Here is a 23,944-nt window from a genome sequence, read left to right as displayed (position 1 = left end):
GTTATGGAATTGAAGTCAAAATGACGTCATATTTCTTGCATATTTAAATCTCGGTTCATGGCGGAAGTAACCTAGCAAGCAAGTAGCATACGAGTTCTGTGCGCAAAGGTCATTCTCCGCAAGAACGAACCGGGCCTTTGGGTCCCCATTTTTCTCGTCACTCATCATTGTCTCCACACTCCGATACATCCACACCTGGTCTCCCCCTAGCTTTCCCTTACTCGATTACCTCAAAGAATCAGGTGCCAAATTCCCCTTTGTTTCCTAGGAAATTAATAGATAACTACTTAGAAAAAAAAATTATATTTCGTTCTTTTCACATTTTGCTCTAATTTCGTTGATTTGTCTTTTTTTTTTCCATTCTTTTTTTGAAAAAAATTATATCTTACAATTTGAACAGAGGATATTCGAACGTTGCTACGAAAAGGATTTGAAGTAACTTGTTATGACTTCATGGAGTTGTGTGGGAAGGGAGCAGAGGTATTGCATTGGGAGAACAATGGTGTTGGGACACTTTAAGGAAATACATAATGAACAGTAAAGGGATAGAGCGGAAGAGGAAATGAAGAATTAGTGGCACATGGGCAGCACATGTTCATTAAAAGAGTGTATTGTCAAAACTGTCCCAACTTAATGAAGTTACTTTACCACTTTACCATTATTTTGTAACGAGATTAATTGAAGTCACATTGTATAAAGGGAAACTCTATAAAGAAGGAACTCATTTAGAAAAAGTAATAAGATATTCGTTCTTGGAGGCTCTGATCCCTCGAAGACCAGATTGTGTGTTCTTGTTCTTGGATCTTGGTTCTTTCTTGAATTCCTAGAAAGCTGGTAACAAGTGGCATCAGAGTAGTTGAGGAGCTAGAATTTTCTTTTTTCCTTTTTGGAGAAGCAATGGCTGAAGGAACTCGTTTTGAAGACTTGGAGAAGATTGTTCTTAGGTTAAGTCAACATCAAGAACAACAAGAAAAGAGAGTGGAGGATCACTAAAGGGCATTGGAAGTTTTGAATTCGAAGATGAACTTATTGCTGGAGGTAATGAATGGAGGAAGAATAGGTTGTCAAAATGGCAATGGCAGAAATGAGGATGAATTGAATTTTGAACATTCAAGAGTGTCATCTGGCAAGCACTTTCATTCTATCAAGTTGGATTTCCCATGATTTGATGGGGAAAATCCAACTGGGTGGATTTATAAGGCGAATCGTTATTTTGCCTTGAATCTAGTGCCTAATGGATAAAAGATTCTCATGTCTTCTTTTTATATGAAGGGCAATGCATTAATCTGGTTCCAAGATGCTGAGGAGACTGGGAATTTCAGCACTTGGGAATCTTTTGTAGCAGCTTTGCAACTGAGATTTGGAAACTCCTTATGATGACTCTATGGAAGCTAATACAAGGTGTAGGCAGACCACAACAATTTCAACATACAAATCTCAGTTTGAGGTAATTTCGAATCATTTGAAAGGATTATCTAAGAATTACAAGTTAAGCTATTTCTTAAATAGACTTAAAGATGAAATTAGACTTCCAGTTAGAATGTTGCATCCCCAAAATTTAAATTATGCATTTGGTTTAACCAAGATTCGGGAGGAGTACATTTATGGTACTTAGGGAAGTAGTAGAAGTATTGGATACCATGTTCCTTATGTGCAAATGCTTGTTGGAGTAAGTACACCAGTAGCTACATCTGGTGGTATACATAATAATGTAGGGAAGAAATATTTCAATGCTGTGGGAAAAAAGTACTATGTTAAAAGCTGTAGTACCTGTACAAAAGTATCATCAGCTAAGATGGAATAGAGAATAGAAAAATGATTGTGTTATTACTGCGTTGAAAGATGAAATCCTACTCACAGATGTAAAAAGGCCAAGATTTATTTGATGGAATGTGTGTAATTGTTTCAGGAAGATGGCGTGGAAGATGAGGAGTGGATAGAAAGGTTTGTAAATTCTAATGAATTTAAACTGGAGTGTGAAATGCCATAAATATCATTGCATGCTATTGCTGGTTCTTTGAATCCAAGAACCATGAGAATTAGTGGTCATATGCAAGGTTGTTCTATGGTTGTGTTGGTCGATACTGGCAGCGCACACAATTTCCTTGATCTTATGCTGGCCAAAAATGTTGGGATGGAAATTGATAATAAGGAGTAGATTGTGGTAAGGGTGGCTAATGGATAAGAAATTAGGAGTATGGGCATGGTGCAAGGAGCTGAGTTTCAGATGCAAGGAAGTAAGTTTGCATTTGATTTTTTCTTACTTCCTTTGCGTGGATGTGATGTAATTTTTGGGACGCATTGGCTGAGAACATTAGGCCCTGTGTTGGTGGGGTTTTAATAGTCTCAGTACGACATTTAAAGATAACAAGAAGTTTATTGTTCTTAAGGGTTTAAGCCTTACTCAGTCAGAATTGGTGGAAGATGTACATAACTATCGATTGACAACTATTGAGAGAAAATGAATGCTTTTAAATATTGTGCCTCAACAATCAGAGAATAATGTAGCAATGGAAGATCCGTGTATTGAGGCTGTGTTACTAACTTATTTAGAGGTGTTTGATGAACCAAAAGGGTTACCACCCAAAAGAAGTAAGGACCATCCAATCAATCTTGAAAAAAGGACATTGCCAATTACAGATATGCCTTTTACAAAAAATCTGACATTGAAAAGATTGTCCAAGAATTGTTAGAAGTTGGTGTGATTAGAAATAGCCAATCACCATTTTTTTCTCCTGTACTGTTGGTAAGGAAATTAGATGGAACTTGGCGCATGTGTATTGATTTTGGCGCGTGTGTATTGATTATAGATGTGACACTTGGGCCCAAGGCCCAAGGCCAGACCAGATGGAAGCCCTGCCCTTCAAGATGAAACGACACTGTTTAGGTAAGCTTTCTTCCCCATTTCAGTTTCTTCTTCTCTGACGGTTGTTTCTTTTCTTTCCCCTCAATTTCTTCATCCCGAAAATCTCTCCATCCTATTCCCATCTGTCCCACGTCTATGTGGTTTTGAAGTTTTCGTTTCTCTTCTTTCCTCCCATCACTTAGATCTCTCTCTACTACCTATTCCCTTCTCTTTGCAGTTTGTATCCCATCCTCACAAACCTCATACTCTCATAACATTTTCACCCTTCCTCCCTATCGGGCATCAACACCATCAAGGCGCCATTGCAAGTGGCCTCTCATTGACGCTGGTAAGCTTTTTCCCCACTTCTCTTACTTACTCTCTGTTATCATTATCACATACCCACTCACGTAGATTAAGTCTCACACGCTCATACCCTCACCCACTCACGCACACACATTTTGATTCGACAGATTGTCCCTCCCGTAGAGCAATGCCACACCATGGACATCACCGTTGTCGAATGCCTTCCATGCTGGTAAGCCCACATCCTTCTCTCTCTCTCTCTCTCTCTCTCTCTCTCTCTCTCTCTCTCTTGTTGTTCATAATTTTTTTCACAGACCGTCACATGGGCACACGGACTTAAGAAACTCACAATTTTTCTCCCTTTTGTGCTGTACCATCACAGCGGGTCACCTTGCCAAGAGTTGAATCTCCTTCCACTGGTAAGCCCACGTTCCTCTCCTTTTGTGTTCATCTTTTCACCAATAGCTATAGGTTTATTTCAATTTTATTCCTTTAAAATTTTATTTCTTTGCTTTCCCATTGTAAGTCGAAACTAAATTCTGAGGGTCTTTATTGCTGCTGCTTTTGTCCTATAGTGGTGAGCCTCTTCAATTTTTGGTAGTTTTTTTATAGTATGTATTCTCACTTTATACACTCTCACTAGTATAACACTCATAGAAACATTGCACATATTATTTTCCTCTGCCACTATAGTATAATCACCGCTGTTTGGAACTGCAAAAATTCCCTCACCGACATAAGTAAGGCTTTGCCTCAAGATTAGACAGTCGTACATTACCAGTGCCTAAATGTAATTTTTAACGTCACCATTTTATATCACAGGTCATCGGTAACGCCCCAAATAGTGTTGTTTCTATCTTTTAATTTTCACGAGCCACGCACACGAACTTAGGTAAGATATTCAGAATTTTAGGCTCATTGTCGACATTGTTCCGTGGGCTATATTAATGAATTTTGGTTGCTGGAATTTTTAATGAATGAAATTATGTGGTTGTTCGAGGTACATATTTATTTTTGTTAGTTGTTCTGGGTTGGAGTATTAATTGTTGATTTGATGTTTGGTTGTTGAGAGTCTATAAGACATTGTTAAAGTTGAGTGATGGATTGTTGAGCTGATATGTGGTTTGCTGGATTAAAAAGGGGCTGTTGGGTTGATGATCATGGTGGTTTAGGTTGAGATATGTGGTTGGCTAGGTTTATTCTGTGACTGCTATTGAGTTGATCATGTTGGGTTGGTTGTAGTTGAACTATTGCTAGTTGAGTGGTGCTCGAGACTAAAGTATTTGTCGGTTTGGGGTTTACTAAATAAGCTAGTGACATGCTTGTTCGGATCGATAATTGATTGGTAAATTTTTTATTGTTTTAGGTTGTGATACTGTTAGAGGTTGGACCCAAGGCATAATTTATACACGGCAAGAGTCGGGTAAGTGGAGTTCTTATAATAGACTTGTATAAAAGAAATGAAATAAGGTTGATTTTAAAAATATGCATGCTTGCTTTGAAAAAAAACCTGAAAACCACCTTAGATTTGTGTTCCACATATTCCTGAAAATCTGTATAAAGAGAGTAATTTCTATCATGACTGGTGTAGACTTGAGTTTATTTTAGCATTTTGTATTCTGAACTGCAAAAGAAGAGCGAATATAAGATCTAACAAGTTTTTTCTTGATTAAATGAAGATGCTGGATTTTGTTATTTTGAATATGTGAAATGAGCTAAAGCTATTCTATACTCTGTTTTGATACGACGTGTCATATGAAAACCTTGACATGAATTTTGAGTCTGTATCTGATTATAATCTAGTTTCGATATTGTTTTTGTTCTGTTTTTGTTAAGGACCTGCAGCGGGTATAGTAGTGGTATACGACTCTGTTACAGGTATAATAGTGGTTTATAACCCTACCATGGGTATAATAGTGGTTTATAACTTTACTACGGGAGTTAAACATGGTATATGATCTTGCCACGAGTATAATAGTAGTATACAGCCCTGTCATGGGTATAATAGTGATATATGGTCTCGCCATGGGTATAATAGTAGCATACGGCCCCACCACAGGTATAATGATGGTTTATAATCCTACCACGAGGGTTAAACATTGTATACAGCCCCGGCACGGGTATAATAGTGGTTTATAGCCCTACCACGGGAGTTAAACATGGTATCTGTCCCGATGTGATGCCCTAATATGTTATGAAGATGATGTCTTAGTTTATGATATGCCAAAAGATTTTTAAATAAGAAAGTTTTCTGAAAGATTTGCTCTGATATTTTGTAATATGTTATGATTCTGTAAAATGAAAGTAAATATTTTGTTCTGCATTCTGAAATTGGTAAATGCTCATGTTTACATACTAGTATATGTTCTTTACTTACTGAGTTGTTGATAACTTACTCCTTTATTTTCACAATATTTCAGATGGCTTTGATGGTTCAGCTGAGAATTAGTAAAATAGTACATGGGCAAGATTAGCTAAGGATAGTAGTTGAGTACCTCGGGATACTAGTGCTATTGGTGGATTTATTTATTCAATAGACACATTTCAGTATGTTTAGATGATTATGGAGACTTATGTAAACCCTATTTCATTTTATTATGTTAATTGAGACATGTGGAGATGTTGATCTATTTTATCTGGTTTATGGTATTGAGGATCTGATATGTGGATATCTGTGATTAAATGAATTTGAGGTATTTATCTTTGATTTGGAGCTTTTAGAAGTATATATATTGGGTTTGAAAAATTTATTAGCATTGTTAAAGTGTGTCAGGAGTTTACTCCCTGGACCTCTGGGGTCAGGGCGTTACAATAGAGCTTTAAACAAGAAGACTATTAAAGACAAGTTTCCAATATCAGTTATAGATGAACTGTTGGATGAACTATTTGGGGCCACCATTTTCTCAAAATTGGACCTAAGAACAAGTTACCATCAGATAAGGATGAGAGAGAGACATTGAGAAAACTGCATTCAGAACACATCAAGGGCACTATGAGTTTTTGGTTATGTATTTTGGCTTAACCAATGCTCCAGCAACCTTTCAAGGTTTGATGAACCAAGTATTCCAATTATTCCTTAGGAAGTTTGTTATAGTCTTTTTTGATGATATATTAGTCTATAGAAAAACTAAGGAAGATCATTTACAACACTTGTCATTAGTGCTGCATACCTTAGCAAAAAACACACTTTTTGCTAAGAGGAGTAAGTGTAAGTTTGAATGTGTTGAAATAGAAAATCTGGGGCATTTGGTTTCTGCAGATGGTGTAAAAGCAAATCCATAAAAAATAAAAGCTGTGGTTGATTGCCCTTTACCAAAAAATATTAAAGCCTTGAGGGGCTTCCTTATTTTGACTGGATAATATAGGAAATTTGTGAAGGGCTATGATATAATTGATGCCCCACTTACTAAATTGTTGAAGAAAGATTCTTTTGTATCGGGAGCTGAAGCTTCTAAAGCATTTGAAGCATTGAAAATGTCAATTATTCACCCACTAGTGTTAGCTTTGCCTAACTTCTCAAGACCTTTCCTAGTTGAGTGTGATGCATTAGGAAAATGGTGTTGGTACAGTGTTGATGCAAGATGGGAAACCATTGGCTTTTTTAAGCCATGTCTTGAAAGGTAAAGCATTGGATTCGTCAACTTACAAGAAGGAGTTACTAGCCTTGGTCTTGGCAGTTAAAAAATGGAGGCCTTATTTGTTAGGAGTTGCTTTTGTGATAAGAACAGACTAACAGAGTCTCAAGTTTTTGTTGGAACAAAAAAAAAGGTACCCTATCACAGCAGAAATGGATAAGTAAGCTCATTGGATATGATTTTACTATCGAGTATAAAAATGATAATTAAAATATTGCTGTAGATGCTCTTTCAAGAAGGTGTGTAGAATCAGAAACATAAGTTGTTTTGTCTGCAATTACAATACTTGATCCAGTTTGGTTATAAGAGTTGAAGGCCTCTTATTTGCTAGGCAAAGAAATTTATGAGATCTGTAGCAAGTTACAATAGGGAGCTCAAATGGATTAGATATTTGAGGTGAATAATGGACTGCTGTTTAAGAATGAGAGATTGTTTTTATCATCAAACTATCATTTTAAGTAGCAAGTGTTGCATTTTATTCATAACAGTGCAGTTGGGGGCCATTGAGATGATCAAAAGTCCTTAAATATGGCTAAGATAGACTTTACTTGGGTTGATATGAGGAAGGACACTAAGAAGTATATCCGAGAATGCACAGTTTGTCAGAAACGAATAGTTGAAAATTTGCAGCTAGCTGGACTACTGAGTTCATTGCCAATTCCAACGAGGTCATGGAGTGATATCTTCATGTATTTTATTTAAGCATTGCCATTATCACAAGGGTTCTCTGTTATTTTTGTAGTATTTGACATATTTACAAAGTATGCCCCATTTTTTACCCTTGTCACACCCTTGTACAATAGTTACAGTTGCTAAGCTGTTCATTTCTCAATTTTTAAATTGCATGGTATGCCATCAACCATTGTCACAAATTGGGATGTGGTCTTTATCAGTAGTTTTTGGAATGAGATGTTTAGGCTTCATGGGACACAATTAAATTTTTTTTCAGCTTACCATCCTCAGTCAAATGGTCAAACTAAAATGGTTAATAAGTGTGTCGAACAATACTTAAGATGCTTTGTGAGTGAAAGACCAAAACAATGGGTATACTGGTTACCTTGGGCAGAATAGTGGTACAATACTCCCATGCATTCCTCAACAAGGATTACACCTTTTGAGGCTTTGTATGGTATTCCACCTCTTTCATTGATGCAGTATGTGTGGGTACAATATAGAATCATGCTGCTGATTCTGAATTACGATCCAAGGAGGAAACTTTGTCTTCATTGAAGAAAAATCAATTGATTGCACAATCCTCAATGAAGTAGAATTATGATAAGAAGCATTAGGGGTGTAAATTCAAATCGAAAAATCGAAAAACCGAACCAGACCGGTTTTGAACCGGTCCGGTCCGGAACGGTTTTGAACCGGTCCGGTCCGGGGCCGGTTTTTACGTTTAAACCGGCCGGTTCCGGTTCCGGGAATTTTTGGACCGGACCGGACCGGTTGATTAAAAAAAATAAAAAATAATATTTTTATATATAAGTTTTATACAAAATATTATATATATATTAAATATTAATATATATAAGTTTTATATATAATGTATAATTATAAATTTTTATGTGAAATTTTATATATAACATATATATTTATATATGAAATAATTTCTTATTATAATTTATAAATTATTACATAAAATGTTAATACTAAATCACTAAAAGTTTATAACTAATACTAATATATAACTTATAACTATACCAATAGTCTAATATTAATACTATTATATAGTCTAATATATTAATAAAAGTATAAAACAATTTTTTTTAAATCATTTTTTTTTTATAAACAAATTTTTAATGACAAATTGTGAAATTTACATTTTAAAAAAACTGGTAAACCGGACCGGACCGGACTGAAAACCGGTAAAACCGGAAGTACCGGTTTAGGAGGGTAACCGGTGCGTAATCGATTTTGAAAAATACAAAACCGGTACATACCGGTTCGGTTCTAGATTTTATCCAAAACCGGACCGGACCGGACCGGACCGGTTACACCCCTAAGAAGCACACTAATATACAGTTTGAGGTGGGGGACTTTGTATACCTCAAATTGTAGAAGTACAAATAGAAAAATGTTGTTGCTAGTTCTAATCCTAAATTGGCAGCCAGATACTATAGTTCATTTATGGTGTTGGAAAGGATTGGGGAGGTGGCTTACAAATTGGAGTTACCACCTGACTCTAATATGCATCTAGTTTTTCATGTGTCAAAGCTAAATAAATATGTGGGGGTCAGATGCCAATATCTCACCTTCAGTTCCTCTAACAGATTCACATGGCACAATAAAAAGTGAACCTGATACCTTTTTACAAAGAAGAATGACAACTCGTGACAATCAATCATTTATTGAGTTACTTGTGAAGTGGAGGGGAGCACTTGAAGAAGACTCCTCTGGTAGGTTCTTGTGGAGCAGTTGAGATTTCAGTATCCCGACCTTGTGTACAAGAGCTTTTGAAGGGGGGGAGAATTTTTATGGCTGTGCATGGAGTTGCGGGGAAGGGAGCAGAGGTGTTGTATTGGGAGAGCAGTGGTGCTGGGACACTTTAAGAAAGGGTAGTGCTACATGAACCGATATTTCAATTGAAGATGTCAACCGATAAGTGTAAATGCACTTTTTTATTTTCTTTTTCTTTAATCATTTTTTTTATATATTTTTAAACATTTTTAAAAAAATAGAAAAAAAAATACCAATTCATTAACATTCACTTTCTTAATCATTAAGTAAAAAATAAATAAATAAATAAAAAAGTCAATATATCACTTTTATAGATTCAACTAGCATTTTCCTTAAGAAAATACAGAATGAAGAGTATTGGGATAGAGGAGAAAAAGAAATGAAGAATTAGTGGCACATGGGTAGCACCTGTTCATTAAAAGTGTATTGTCAAAATTGTCCCCACTTAATGTAATTACTTTACCACTTTATCCTTATTTTTGTAACGATATTAACTGAATTCACATTGTATAAATGAAAACTTGTAAAGAAGGAACTCATTCAGAAAAGTAATAAGATTTTCGTTCTTGGAGGCTTTGATCCCTCGAAGATTAGATTGTGTGTTCTTGTTCTTGGTTCTTTTTCTTTCTTGAATTCCTAGAAAGCTAGTAGCATAACCGGAGTATCAACATAGAGCATTCAGCCTCCTCATCAAAGGAGGAATTGGATCATCATCAAATAATATAGCAGCGGAACCTTAGCCTAATTGTACAAAATGTTGCCTTGTAACAATAGGAAAATTTGTTATACTTTCTCTCTAGTTATTGTAACCGTTTTATTCCTTACGTTCATGTATAAATTCAACCATCAATGAAATGAAATATATGCTTATGAATTCAACCAAATGTGAAGTTCTATTATGGAGAACCACTTCTAAGCGGTCTGACTGATTATTAGAGAAAAATAGCCCACCTATCAGAACGTGCCACGTAATAAATCACACCACAAGAGAAATGAATGCATGCACACAAGATTAGAGGTCACATTTCGGCAAAACCCAGTGAGAAATGCGCAACTCCTGTCGAAACTTATCTCACTGAGACCACATCCCTTCCATCAGATCTCTTCCATGCACTGCCGCTGAAACTCATCTTCATCGAGACCCTGCCATTTCTTCCTTCGAAATCTCTGCCATCTCTTCCGTCATAATCTCACCAAGACTTGCTCGTTGCATGCCCACACGACTGTTCGTGTTCATGGCTGATAATATCTACCCTTGTGTTCCTGGGGTATTGTCCAAAGCATGATGATATTTAATTTCTCACATAATAGTATTTGAAATCTGGTAAAAAAAAAATCGATGGAATTCGATTTTTTCATGTTCGATTTTTGGAAGGCCGTGCAAGTTTTGTAGGCTATTCGATTTCTGGAAGTTTGAATTATTCGATTTTTGATAGACTATTCGATTTCCATGTTCCATTTTCAATTGATTTGTTACTAGGTTGGAAGCATACGGTACCAAGCATTTTCGATCTACACAAGCCATATTCCATTTTCAATTGCTCTGTTTCTGGGTTAGAAGTATTATTTGGAAGCATTTTCAATTTCTGGAATGATCAGCTCATGTAAAATTAGCAAGCACATGATTCAAAAGGGAGAGAATCGAAGGGAGAGAATCGAAGAGAGAGAGAGAGAGAGAGAGAGAGAGAGAGAGAGAGAGAGAGAGAGAGAGAGAGAGAGAGAGAGAGAGAATCAAATCGAAGAAGAAGAGAGAACCATTACTCGGTCTAGGGTTTGGTTGTGTTACCCATCTCTAAAGCCACGGTCGCGAGAAGGGGCTAGGTCTGTCCATCTCCTTGCCATGATCGCTTCTAAGGGTTCCATTTTCGCTGGCATCGTTGCGAGAGGGATCACACAGGCTCTGGCTTTGGTGAATCGCACAGAGTCTTATCGCAAGAATGATGGACAGAAGGTTTTCGCACAGGCTCTGGCTTTGGTTGTTTTAATCGTCTAATTGGGTGAGACACGATCAGATTAAGATGAAATGCATACGTGGTTGTAGATTATTGGGGAGCTCTTTTTAGAAGGTTATTAGCCCAACCGGTTGGAAGGTTTTCTCTCTATTATGGTATCAAGAGCCTTTAGACTCATCATCCCTAATCTATGGCCTTATCTCATTCCCTTTCCTCTCCCAATACCTCTGTTGTGTTGTCCTTTTCCCACCTCATCACCACCAAGCTCACTAACGATAATTTCTCTCTTTGGAAGGTTCAGATTACAGCATATCTTCAAGATCAGGACATGTATCAATATGTCGATGGTACCATTGCCACTCCACCAGAAACCATTACCACTGACGATTCATCTGCCTCCCCTAATCATGCTTTTGCCTCTTGGAAGAAAATGGACAAACTTGTCCTTAGTATACTTTTTTCTTCCATCTATGAAGCGGTCCTTGGCCATGTGCTATCTTCCAAAACTTCTTGTGCATTGTGGCGAACTCTTCACTCTTTGTTCTCATCTCAATCTTAGGCGAAACAGTTCCAAGTAAAATTTCAGCTGGTCAACCTCTCCTGCAGTGAGCAAACTATCACCGATTACTTTGGTAAGATTAGAGCTCTTGCTGATATACTTGCTACCATCGGTAATCCTCTTCCTGAGTTAAATTTTGTGACTTACATTCTCAGTGGACTTGGTCTTGCATATGATACATTTGTCACATCTATTACCACACGAGCAAAAGCCATATCTTCTAATGAACTTTATCAATTGTTAGCCTCTCTCATTCCTCGTGGAGTATACTCTCCAGTGAACCCTCTACTAATTTTACTCAATATGGTGGTTGAACAAGGAGTAACTACATAGGAGGTCGTAATGGAAGAATTGGTTGTGGCAGACCACCGTATTCAAACCGTGGTGGTCGTAATGGGTCCCATACTTCATCAACAAATGGATCCTTCAATCAGCACCCTTCCTGTCAGGTTTGCAAAAAATATGGATAGGAAGCCTTCTAATGCCGATATCGGTTTGATCACAGCTACCAGTATGCTGCTCCTCCCACATTTTCCACAAACTTCACCAACTCTAACAATGGCTCAAATTCCACCAGATACCCAGATTCAGGCGCAACACACCACATCACCAATGATTTCTCAAACCTTAACCTATCCTCTAAATCATACAGTGGTGCTAAACAAATTTATGTTGGAGATGGTTCGGGATTGTCTATTCAACAGACGGATGATTCATCTCTTTCTATTCCTTTTTCTTTGTTTTTACACCGTAATCTCCTTCATATTCCAAGCATAACCAAAAATTTCATTTCTGTCTCTCAATTTTGCCATGATAATTTATGCTTTTTTGAATTTCACTCTAACTTTTTTACTGTAAAGGACACCAAGACAGGGATCTCCCTCCTCACGGGGCCGGTTAGTAACAGATTGTATGTTTTCCCCACCATTCCTGCATCTCTGTCTCCCTCTTCTTCTTCTCCATCTGTCAATGTTGGCGCGTCCTCCATGGCTCAGTGGCACTTTCGCCTCGGTCATCGTCACCAGTCTGTTGTCTCAAGTCTCCTGCACACTAACTTTTTGAAGCTAGTCTCCACTGACTCCACATTCTCCTGTGTTGACTGTCTCTTAGCCAAACTTCATCAACTGGGCTTCTCATCTTCTCGGGCTGAGACTACTAAGCCCTTAGAACTTGTGTGCGCAGACATTACGGAGCATTAGTTATTGGAAATTCGGATTTCGAGAAGAACGCTAGCGAGGCAATCGATGCCGGCCGTAAATTGAAAAAGCTTCTTTCTGAAGGAGTAAATTCCGAGGATGAGGATACGATCGGTTTAGCTGCAGATTTGAATAATACTAGAGAAGTTCAATTTTTCCTAACCAGATCGGGTAATTCAAGGAGCCTGCAATCGGTTACTTCGGTGGTATATGGTGATCATTGGGAGAAGTATATTTGGGAGACGGGTTGTTTTCTGCCGTGCGAGCTTCCGATTAGGTTTCCCGACTATTTTCCTGCAAGGAGTCCGCCAGGTAAATTGATCTTTGATAATGTATTTTACTTCGTGTTCGTTGGCATTAATTACTCAGGTAAATTGATTTTTGCTTATCTACTTTCGAAAAATACTGAGCTTTGGTATTGGTTGGGTCTCATATTTACTATGATTTTTATAGAGATTATTATAAAGGTTGAAAAATGTATATATCATTTTGAATTGACTTTATTTTTTATGCTAAGTAATTAAGGCCGGGACTTTTGAGTTTTGAAGTTCCGGACATTAGATTGCGTGATTTTTGTTTGACGTAGACAATGGACTAACCAAGGAAGTTATCGTCTGGATAAGTCCGGTTGTTTTTATCTTAAATCCAAATCCTATGTTTAATATGGTCAGGCTGTTGATGGGTTGGTCGTTGTTTATTTTCTTAGATTGGTTTTGTTTTGATCTGGATTTGGGAGGGTTGTTATCTCCTAAATTCTTGATTTATTTTCACGGTTTTCTTTGCCATATATGAGGATTTATTAATAAACTTGGGACGGGATCACTATGTGTAGAGCTACCGGCTTTTTTTTTTAAAAGGGAGGAAGTTATCTAGTTCCAAGTGCTCGTTCTTGCTTAATTGCATTGTCACGGGGGTACCATAGAAGTTATGGTGGCTATTGGTAGTTGGAGGTGAGAGATCGTGTCTAATAATGGTTGGAGGAGTGAAGTCGGAAGTTACGTACTTTTGCAATTTTTTAATTATATAATAGCTAAAACATTGGAGCCAAATCAACTCGCAATTCAAAATCTGGGTCATAAGCCATGGTGGTAAGAAAAAGTGGCATGTTAGATGTTCTAATAACGAAAGTGGCTGAAATAAACATGTTGACATGGACAAATCCGCTCAACAAAAGACTGGAATTAGAACTGGCCTCAAGTCATTAGTATTTTAGGCTTGTTGATTTGATATTCCTTTGTTGGTATATCTTGTTTTCAGAGCCTAATCATGTTTTAAATATCTAATCATTTCTCACTTTACTCATAGTCAGTTGCATACATTAATGTAATCTAATGGATAGATACTTCTTTAGTTACCCTGTGGACTTTTTGAAGATTTTAACTGTAGAAAGCCAAACGACAGTTGCGCAGCCTAGGAATATGGAAATTTTAGTAGACCAGATGTTTGCTGAAATTTCTGTTTGACATCGAAATGCACCTTGGTAACACTAGCACAGTTCGAATTTACTGAGTCTAGTTCAAACAATTGATTGCAGATCCTTGGCCGTCAGCCTGTTTCCTATCCCATCAGAGAGAAAATTTTACATGAAATGGAAGCGTAAATTTGCTTGGGCCATTCAAGGACTAGGAGAAGGCCGCCTGAGTACCTTTTTTTTATCCACGGCACGCCAATAGTACTCTGGACTGTGGTATTAATTTGTTCTTGAAGAAGACACATCATTTACAGATTTGATAGATAGTAAAAATTGCGGTTTAGCTGAAGATGAAAAAGATGTCACTGAGGAGGAAGAGAGAGGAAAAGATACTGGTATTAGTTGGGATTCAGATGAGATTGAAGCTATTTCATTGCTTTTCCGAGGATGAGTACCTCAAAATCCTGGAAAGTTGAATAGAGAAAAGCCAGCCGCTAACTCTTCCTCTTACCTATAAGCTTCAGCCTTTAGCACTTATTGCGCCAAAGAAGCATGTCAGAGGAAGGTGTGCCTGTAATTCTCAACAAGCGAGCTAGATTTAAGAAAGGCATGTATTGTTAGTAATTTAAGTACAGGCATTTTTCTTTCTTTCTTTCTTTCATCAGTATTATTTTTTCTTTGCTGACTATGTTGCTTTCCTTTCACAATTTCTATCTGGATGTTCTCTGTTGAACATTTCTTCTTCCTAAATAGGTGTTACCTTTTGTATACCCCTTTGTGTACTTGGGCTATGCCTATTCTTATTAATACAATCGTTTACTTATAAAAAAAATGTTCTCTGTTGCACTGGGCATCTCAGGAAGACAGACATTAGAATTTTTATTGATCTCTTTGTGATTTTACTTCTTTGGGGAGGGGTCTATAATCTATAGAATTATTTGATATGCCTGGTTAGGCCTTTCACCATTAAACAAACGTATCGACCAAGTGGCTTACATTCATAACTCATTCATGTAAATGAATAATACATGAACCAGATCTTATTTTGGCGTTGGCTTTCAGTTGCTTTCTATCTCTCAATTCTCTATCTCTGACTTCGGCCTCCGAATGTAGTAACTAACAGTTTTTTCTTTCCAAGTGTCCTTGTCAAGAAACATCTCAAAGAAGCTTACTTCCCCACTTGCGTTTACAGTTAATGCAGCAGTGCTCCTGGTGCCATAAGGTCCCTGTACGTGCATCAGAAGATAGATGGATGAGCACAACTCAGAAATTTCTATGGTTGCAGGTAGTGTATATATAGCTTATAAGTATATTTACCAGTGGGGTGTTGACTTCAACGAATATGGAGCTCAAGTTGAACTCCCAGTCGAGGGAACAAATATGAGGTAATTTGCTTTCATCTGCTTTAACTGTGTCTCTCATTAGCATCTTAAGCATATCTTTCACAGGTACCTCTCCCTTACCATATTTACACAATTGTTCCTTAAAACTCATCCCTAAGCGCTGAGCCTGCATAAATGAATAAGTAGTGATTCTACATGTATCATAATAGAGGTCCTGAGTGTTAACCTGAAACATAATTCAAATCTCATCTTCAAATTATACATGAGAAAGCAAGAGTCTGCGGTATGTTGGGAAGAACCCTGAATATGCTGCTCTAATTTGTGGTCATTTTCTGCATATGACTTGTGTTTCAGTTGGCTATTTTGTAGATACCCAATTTGAATGTTACCATTGAACTCTTTTTCTTCTAGTCTTGTCCATCCTATAAAAACACCTCAATTCTTACCAGCCAACTCTGCAGTGTTGTGTGTCTCTCTTCATTATGTTAAGACTGTTAGAATATTTTAAATATGGGCTTCATTTGATTGCACATTTTATAAAACGGGTTAGACATATATATATAGCTCACAATGATATTTTGTTTTAACCCACTAAGTTGAGTGATCATTTGAGGTTTGTTGCACCTTAGTAATATAGGATTATATCCTATTTATATTGTGGTATAATTACGTATGTAGGCCTGGAAAACCAAGGGTCTTGATTATGGAATTTGTATAGACCCATATTAATTTGAGTCCTTAATGGGTGGACTCCATTAGTTTTCTTTTATAAGAGGTTAGGTCCCTCCTCCTCTCCATATGTCCATTGGCTTGCCCCATTGATAGCTGATATTTTGTGAGGAGCAAGGAGGAGAAGATCTGTCTATATGCATTCTGGAAACATGGCTTCCGCAGGTATATTTTCACCATTTTCGTTTTCAATATTGCTATTTTAGATTCCGATTTCTAGCATGTATGTTCGTGTATTTTTACATTTGGTATCAGAGCCACCATGCTAGGATTAGAATCTCTGGTTAAGAATGTGATGATGCATTTTTGTTGTTCTGTTTTCGGTTTTATTTTATTTATGCAAATCGATCGCTCAAAATGAAATGTGTAGGATTTATTTGCTGTAAATCTTCAATCTGGTTGGGTTTCTATTTTCTCTTAATTGTTTCCGCAACTTTACTGTTATGGTTTCACCATTTAAATTTTTGTTTTAATTTTTCGGAACCATTTTTGGGCAAGAAAATCGTATTACACAATCGATTGATCAAACTCATATCAAGATCGGTTTTTGGAATGATATTTACTTGTTTTAGATGTGTTTAATCGATAATGTGTTTCGGTTTTGAGTTTTTACAAAACTAGGGTTAATACCCATTTCGAAATTTGACTAATCTTCCTTAAATATTGATACCCATTGTTTTAAAACACCATATATGTGTTTTTCGGGCACTATATATTGTTTCCCCTAAATTAATTTTAGTTTTTGATCCAAGAATTGCAAGAAATTGAGAAAAATCCGTTTAAAACCCGTAGACCCGGTTTTCAGACCCGCGACCCGCTTGCTGACCCGGCTGGAGGTTGAAGATGAATTCACCTCCAGCCAGAACGTTTCCCATGCGTAGCAGGTGGCGCGTGCGGCACAGTAAAAGGTGTTTTTTCTGGTTTTCTTTTTCCAGTATTTATGTACTCGCCCTATTAAAGCTATATATATTTTTTGAAAAATTTTTGTAACATCATAAGACACTGTTTTATATTTTTGAATGTTATTTACACATTTTTCTGTGGGCTACAGTGTACTGAATATTATAATATTTTTTGTGGTGAATAGTCAGTACCTTATATGATCTGTGCATATGTGTACTCTCTCTCTCAACATGTTTTGGATGCATGTTAATTTTGTGACTTGTTATAAGTATTTTTTATATATATGCATTCCAAATTCATATTTAATTTTAGACATATTTGTTGTCTTATATGTTTGATCTATTCACACTGTTTTAGTATCACAATCACATTTGAATTCTAATTGTGATTGTATCAAGTTGATGATTATTATTATCATTTTGTGATTGTAATTTATGGGCATTTAGATTATCCTTATTATTCCTTTAAATAAAATTTTTGAAATATTTGTGGGTGGTAGCCGCCAAAGTGGCACACTCATTGATATTTAAAAAGGGATATCTTTGTTTTCTAATTTATTGCACATAATATCTTGCCCAAAGGTGTTATTGTGTGTGACATTTTAGAAAATTGTGTGAATTAATTAATGAGATTACATTAGTCTACAAATTTCCTTCTGCCTAAAGGTGATGGTATTTTGAAACTGATGTGATTTTATTAATTAGTTTTGTGATATGTTTTAAGAGTACCTTATAGCATGTTGTTTAGTTAGCCCAAAGGTGACTTTACAATGATGCACCAAGGCTCTTATTGTAATGAAGCTCATATGATTCCGAGCTTAATTATGTATTGTCTAATTAATAGCTCATATTAATTAGAAAGATTTGATATCATCTATTGACTGCATGCTATCTGTTTGGATGATAATTAAATAAAATGTACTATTTCATGTTTCCACAGTTTTGAGTGCCTCCTCTATTTCAAGTCAATTATCTGCTATTGAAACTTTGACTGGGAATAATTATGTGAGATGGAAACGAGACGTAGAAATTGCTCTTGGTCTTTTGGGATTGGATTTTGTCCTAGAAGACCAACCTTCAAAACCTACCGATAAGAGCACTGCCGAATATGTGGCTGAATATCAAGAGTGGGATAGGGCAAACAGACTTTGTCTAAAGATTATCAAGCGTTCTATATCAGATTCCATTATGGGAGCTATTCCAGACAGTGATAATGCTAAGCAATTTTTGGGTGCCATAGGACAAAGGTTTGTTGAATCCGATAAAGCTGAAACTGGAGACCTGATGGATAGACTGATGAGTATGAAATATGATGGTTCTAGTGGAGTTAGGGAGTATATTATGAAAATGATACATATATCCTCTAAGCTAGAAGCCCTCAAAATTCTCATTGCTGAGCCTTTTCTGGTTTATCATGTTCTTAATAGTCTTCCTAGCCAGTTTAATCAGCTAAAGGTAGCTTACAATGCCCAGAGAGATAAATGGGATTTAAATGATTTGATAGTAGTATGTGCCCAAGAAGAGTGTAGGATGCGTCGTGAGACCGTTGAAACTGTGCAATTAGCTTTTCAACCTCAACAGAACAAGGGGTCTTTTCATAATCATAAGTCTAAGTTCCACAAGGGAAATAAGTCACACCGAAATCAGCACAGTAAAAGGTTTGAAAGTCAGACTTCTGGTGGTCCTAAAGAAACTGTGAAGAAAAATGATCAGTGCAAGTTTTGTAAGAAGAAGGGTCATTGGCAAAAGGATTGTTTTAAGTTTAAAGTTTGGTTGGAGAAGAAGAAGAAGAACTCGACAGGTACCCCATTGGCCTTAGTTTGTTTTGAGTCTTCTTTAGTAGATGTGCCTTTAAATTCTTGGTGGATAGACTCAGGTGCAAGTATTCATATTGCGAATTCCTTGTAGGGGTTCGTAAGCAAACGGAGGCCAAGTGAGAATGAAGTAAGCTTATGCGTTGGGAATGGAGTTCAAGTGAAGGTCGAGTTTATAGGAGTAGTAAAGTTGTCTTTGGAGTCTGGTTTTTCTCTTGTTTTGGAGAACACAGTTTTTGTACCGTCAATGAGACGGAATTTGATTTCTATATCAAAACTTGATGAATCTGGTTATTTTATTGGATACTCAGATAGATCAAAAGGATATAAGTTCTATTGTCCTAATCGTGGCACCAGAATTGTTGAGTCCATTACTGCAAAATTTCTGGAAAATGATGTTGGTGTCAGTGGGAGTTCTGTATTGAAGGAGTTATTTGCTGATCCTAATCCAGTTGTTGTTCCAGTTCCTGTTATACAGGAAAGAGCTGTTTCTCCGCCAATTGAGATTGTTAGTGAAGAACCTGAACAACAAGAAGAAATTCCAACAATGGTAGAGTCAGTTTCTGAGCCACAAGTCAGAAGATCTCATAGAGAAAGAAGGTCAGCATTGCCTAATGATTACATTGTCTATTTGTTAGAAAGTGATTTTAATATTGGGCATGTAGTTGATCCTGTTACTTTTAAGCAAGCCTTGACATGTTCTGAATCAGATAAGTGGTTAAGTGCTATAGAAGATGAAATGAATTCTATGGAAAAGAATAGAGTCTGGGAACTTGTTGAACTTCCTCCAGATGCTAAAGCTATTGACAACAAATGGATTTTCAAAAGTAAATTAGACTCGAAAGGGAATGTTGAACGAAAGAAGGCAAGATTAGTTGCGAAAGGGTTCACTCAGCGGGAAGGCATTGACTATAATGAAACTTTTTCACCAGTTTCGTCTAAAGATTCTTTTAGAATTATCCTGGCACTCGTGGCGCACTATGATTTGGAGCTTCATCAGATTGATGTAAAGACAACATTTTTGAATGGAGCTCTTTATGAAGAAGTTTATATGAGACAACCTGAAGGTTTTGTTGAGAAGGGAAAAGAAAACTTGGTTTGTAAGTTAAATAAATCCTTATATGGCCTGAAGCAAGCGTCTCGACAGTGGTATTTGAAGTTTGATGAGGTTGTAACTTCGCTTGGTTTTGTTGAAAATGCAGTGGACCAGTGTATATATCGCAAGACCAGTGGGAGAAACTTTATTTTTCTTATTCTGTACGTAGATGACATTTTGCTTGCCAGCAGTGACTTGGGACTACTTCATGAAACAAAGAAAATGTTATCTGCTAATTTTGAGATGAAAGATCTGGGAGAAGCTTCTTTTGTGCTTGGCATTGAAATATGTCGTGATAGAGCTTGTGGTTTGTTGGGGCTTTCTCAGAAAGCTTATATACGACGTGTACTGCAAAGATTTGAAATGCATAACTGTGCACCTGGTGATGTACCAATCATAAAAGGAGATAAGTTCAACAAAACTCAATGTCCCAAGAATGAACTTGAAAGGGAATCTGTAAAGAACATACCATATGCTAGTGCTGTGGGGAGTTTGATGCATGCTCAAGTTTGCACTAGACCAGATATTGCCTATGCAATTAGTGTTCTTAGCAGGTTTCAGTCGAATCCAGGGCAAGAGCATTGGAAAGCAGCTAAGAAAGTTATGAGATACTTGAAGAAAACTGAAGGTTACATGCTCACATTCCAGCGTTCAAATCACCTTGAGGTGGTAGGCTACTCAGATTCTGATTTTGCTGGATGTCAAGATGATTTGAAATCGACCTCAGGTTATGTTTTTATGCTAGCTGGGGGTGCTATTTCTTGGAAGAGTGTTAAGCAAACTCTGGTGGCATCTTCTACTATGCAAGCTGAATTTGTGGCGTGTTATGGAGCTACTATCCAAGCTGTTTGGTTAAGAAACTTTATTTCTGAACTGAAAGTTGTTGATTCGATCTCGAGGCCAATTACTATTTATTGTGATAATAGTGCAGCGGTATTCTTTTCAAAGAATAATAAAAGTTCTAGTGGATCCAAGCACATTGACATCAAGTATTTGGTGGTCAGAGATAGAATTAAAGAAGGGCAGACAAAGATAGAGCATGTTAATACAGAGGCGATGATTGCAGATCCTTTGACTAAGGGACTTGCTCCTAAAGTTTTTAAAACACATGTTACTAATATGAGTATTGTGGAAACTTTTGATATTTTTGGTTAGTGGGAGTTACTTATGTAAAAAGAACTACGTTTTGGCTTGATCCCTTTACAGGGTACGTAGGTAACCCATTTGTTTTAGGGTGCAGCCCCTTTCCAATAATAATAAATCTCTCTTATTCATACACTAAGTTTTTTAAGCATGCATTTGGCTTATGTCTTTTATTATAATATCATTATGATCTCGAGATATATGGGCAAAAGACATAAGATGAGTCTCTTTTAGAGACATGGCTTCATTTTGAAGCATTATGAGGACTGATATGAATCAGCACAGCTTTTGATCACATTGATGCTAAGTTCATACTACATACTACCACATTGGTCGGAGGATGGGGATCCATGTCGATAAGGATATTAGCATTTGTAGCTGTGGAGTGGTCTTACATCGTTTAAGTGGTGTAACGATTTCCATGTTCGATGTTGATATTCTTATTGGACCGGATCGTGTTTTCTAAGGTGCTATCATTTGAGCTATGTATTTGTGTGACCACCTTTGTAGTCTAACCCGAGAGTCATTTTTTTTATTTTTATTTTTATTTTTAAAAACAAGTTTTATTTTATAGCAATCAATGTTTGCCCAAGTGAGAGAATGTTAGAATATTTTAAATATGGGCTTCATTTGATTGCACATTTTATAAAACGGGTTAGACATATATATATAGCTCACAATGATATTTTGTTTTAACCCACTAAGTTGAGTGATCATTTGGGGTTTGTTGCACCTTAGTAATATAGGATTATATCCTATTTATATTGTGGTATAATTACGTATGTAGGCCTGGAAAACCAAGGGTCTTGATTATGGAATTTGTATAGACCCATATTAATTTGAGTCTTTAATGGGTGGACTCCATTAGTTTTCTTTTATAAGAGGCTAGGTCCCTCCTCCTCTCCATATGTCCATTGGCTTGCCCCATTGATAGCTGATATTTTGTGAGGAGCAAGGAGGAGAAGATCTGTCTATATGCATTCTGGAAACATGGCTTCCGCAGGTATATTTTCACCATTTTCGTTTTCAATATTGCTATTTTAGATTTCGATTTTTAGCATGTATTTTCGTGTATTTTTACATTAAGACTAGTTCCAATTTCGAGCAGAGTGCAAATTCTCACCTTATGCCATGGGTAGTCAAGCTTTGCATTCGAAAGAACATGAATGCCTGGTGAAACCTCTTGAACAGCAATGGGTTCTCCTTTCGGCCTGTTGGAGACATAAACCATGGATTTGGAAGAGATATCAGCCACAATAAGGTTAAAACCGTTATACTCATGGGCCTTTGTAATCAGTTCCTCTGCAAACTCCTTTGGAGTCTTTGTGCTCTGCATTCATTCCATGCAAAAGAAAACAATAACAATAGTAAAAGAAAGTGAATCAATTTCAGCATTATATTTAAATCAGACTTATTGTGTTATATATCTTATTGATGAGGATGAAATTACGTACCTCCAAGAAAAGCACAGGCTAGGGCTGAGCAAAAATCCGACAATCCGACTCCGCTCCGGCTCCGCTCCGACTCCGACTTGTCGGAGTCGGAGTCGGAGTCATTGATGAACCGACTCCGGCTCTGCTCCGATCCGACTCCGACCCTCCGCCTCCGCCTCCGACGTGACCCTCCGACTCCGCCTCCGCCTCTGATTTTATACATATTTTATAAAAATATGTGTTTTTCTATATATTAATTATTTAAATTTTATACAACTATATCTTATATAATTAGTTAAACTCAATAATATATTTATACTATAATATATAGACTAAATTTACTAATAATAGTTTAGCATATGACTATATGTAAATATCATACTACTAAAAATTTACAATATTACTACCATGTTGTTCTAAATTACTAATGTATAAATATAATAGCATGTAATACTAATGTATATATAATATACTATAAACACTAAGATGCATAATAACATCAACATGTAATATTGTAATACATATACTAATGGATAAACACTAATCTATAAATTTATAATAACATATAATACTAATGTATAATAACTAAAGTATTATTCATATAAATTTTATATAACAATATCTTGTATTAATTATATTTTTTGACCTAATAAATTCTCAACATATTCATTTTGATAAATATATTAGTAATTCTAATATACATTAGTATAATAATTAGATTTATGGCCTAATACTAATACTATTAGTAAACCACTTTAAGCCTATATATAAATTACTATATAAAGCACTATAGTATTAATTACTAATACTATATTACTATGTGATACTATTAACTATAGTGATATATTAGTATTAGACATTAGTATACTAATACTATCAGTGATATAGCTAGTGTAATATAATAATATTTATACTAATACTATTATATAGTTATACTAAATTAAAATCACTATAGCAAATATTAATATATAGTTATGCTAATCGCTATAACTAATACTAATACTAATATAGACTACAGTTATAACTTATAGTATTATAACTTATACTAATATATTATATAGTTATACTAAATCACTATAACTAATACTAATATAGTTATACTAATCACTATAATAGTGATATA

At 36.2% G+C, this 23,944-nt stretch overlaps 1 protein-coding gene across 1 annotated transcript; it reads right to left on the bottom strand.

Moving 5' to 3' along the window:
• Positions 1 to 15,437: 15,437 nt before the first annotated feature.
• On the bottom strand, positions 15,438 to 15,855 carry LOC108980897. Its single transcript, XM_035693847.1, has 2 exons — positions 15,679 to 15,855; positions 15,438 to 15,587 (listed from the first exon to the last, which is right to left on the bottom strand). The coding sequence occupies exons 1-2, from the start codon at positions 15,853 to 15,855 to the stop codon at positions 15,438 to 15,440; spliced, it is 327 nt and encodes a 108-aa protein (XP_035549740.1).
• Between the last annotated feature and the right edge of the window lie 8,089 nt (positions 15,856 to 23,944).

The sequence above is a fragment of the Juglans regia genome, chromosome 9 (genome assembly GCF_001411555.2).
Source record: "Juglans regia cultivar Chandler chromosome 9, Walnut 2.0, whole genome shotgun sequence".
NCBI lineage: Eukaryota > Viridiplantae > Streptophyta > Magnoliopsida > Fagales > Juglandaceae > Juglans > Juglans regia.
This window is presented reverse-complemented; position numbering and strand designations above follow the sequence as displayed.

Excerpts from the sequence above, each read along its gene's own strand:
- LOC108980897 (XM_035693847.1), bottom strand. The coding sequence starts at position 15,855 with ATGAGTTTTAAGGAACAATTGTGTAAATATGGTAAGGGAGAGGTACCT. Across the intron at positions 15,588-15,678 it reads TTGAAGTCAACACCCCACTG|GGACCTTATGGCACCAGGAG; the intron begins GTAAATATACTT and ends ATGCACGTACAG.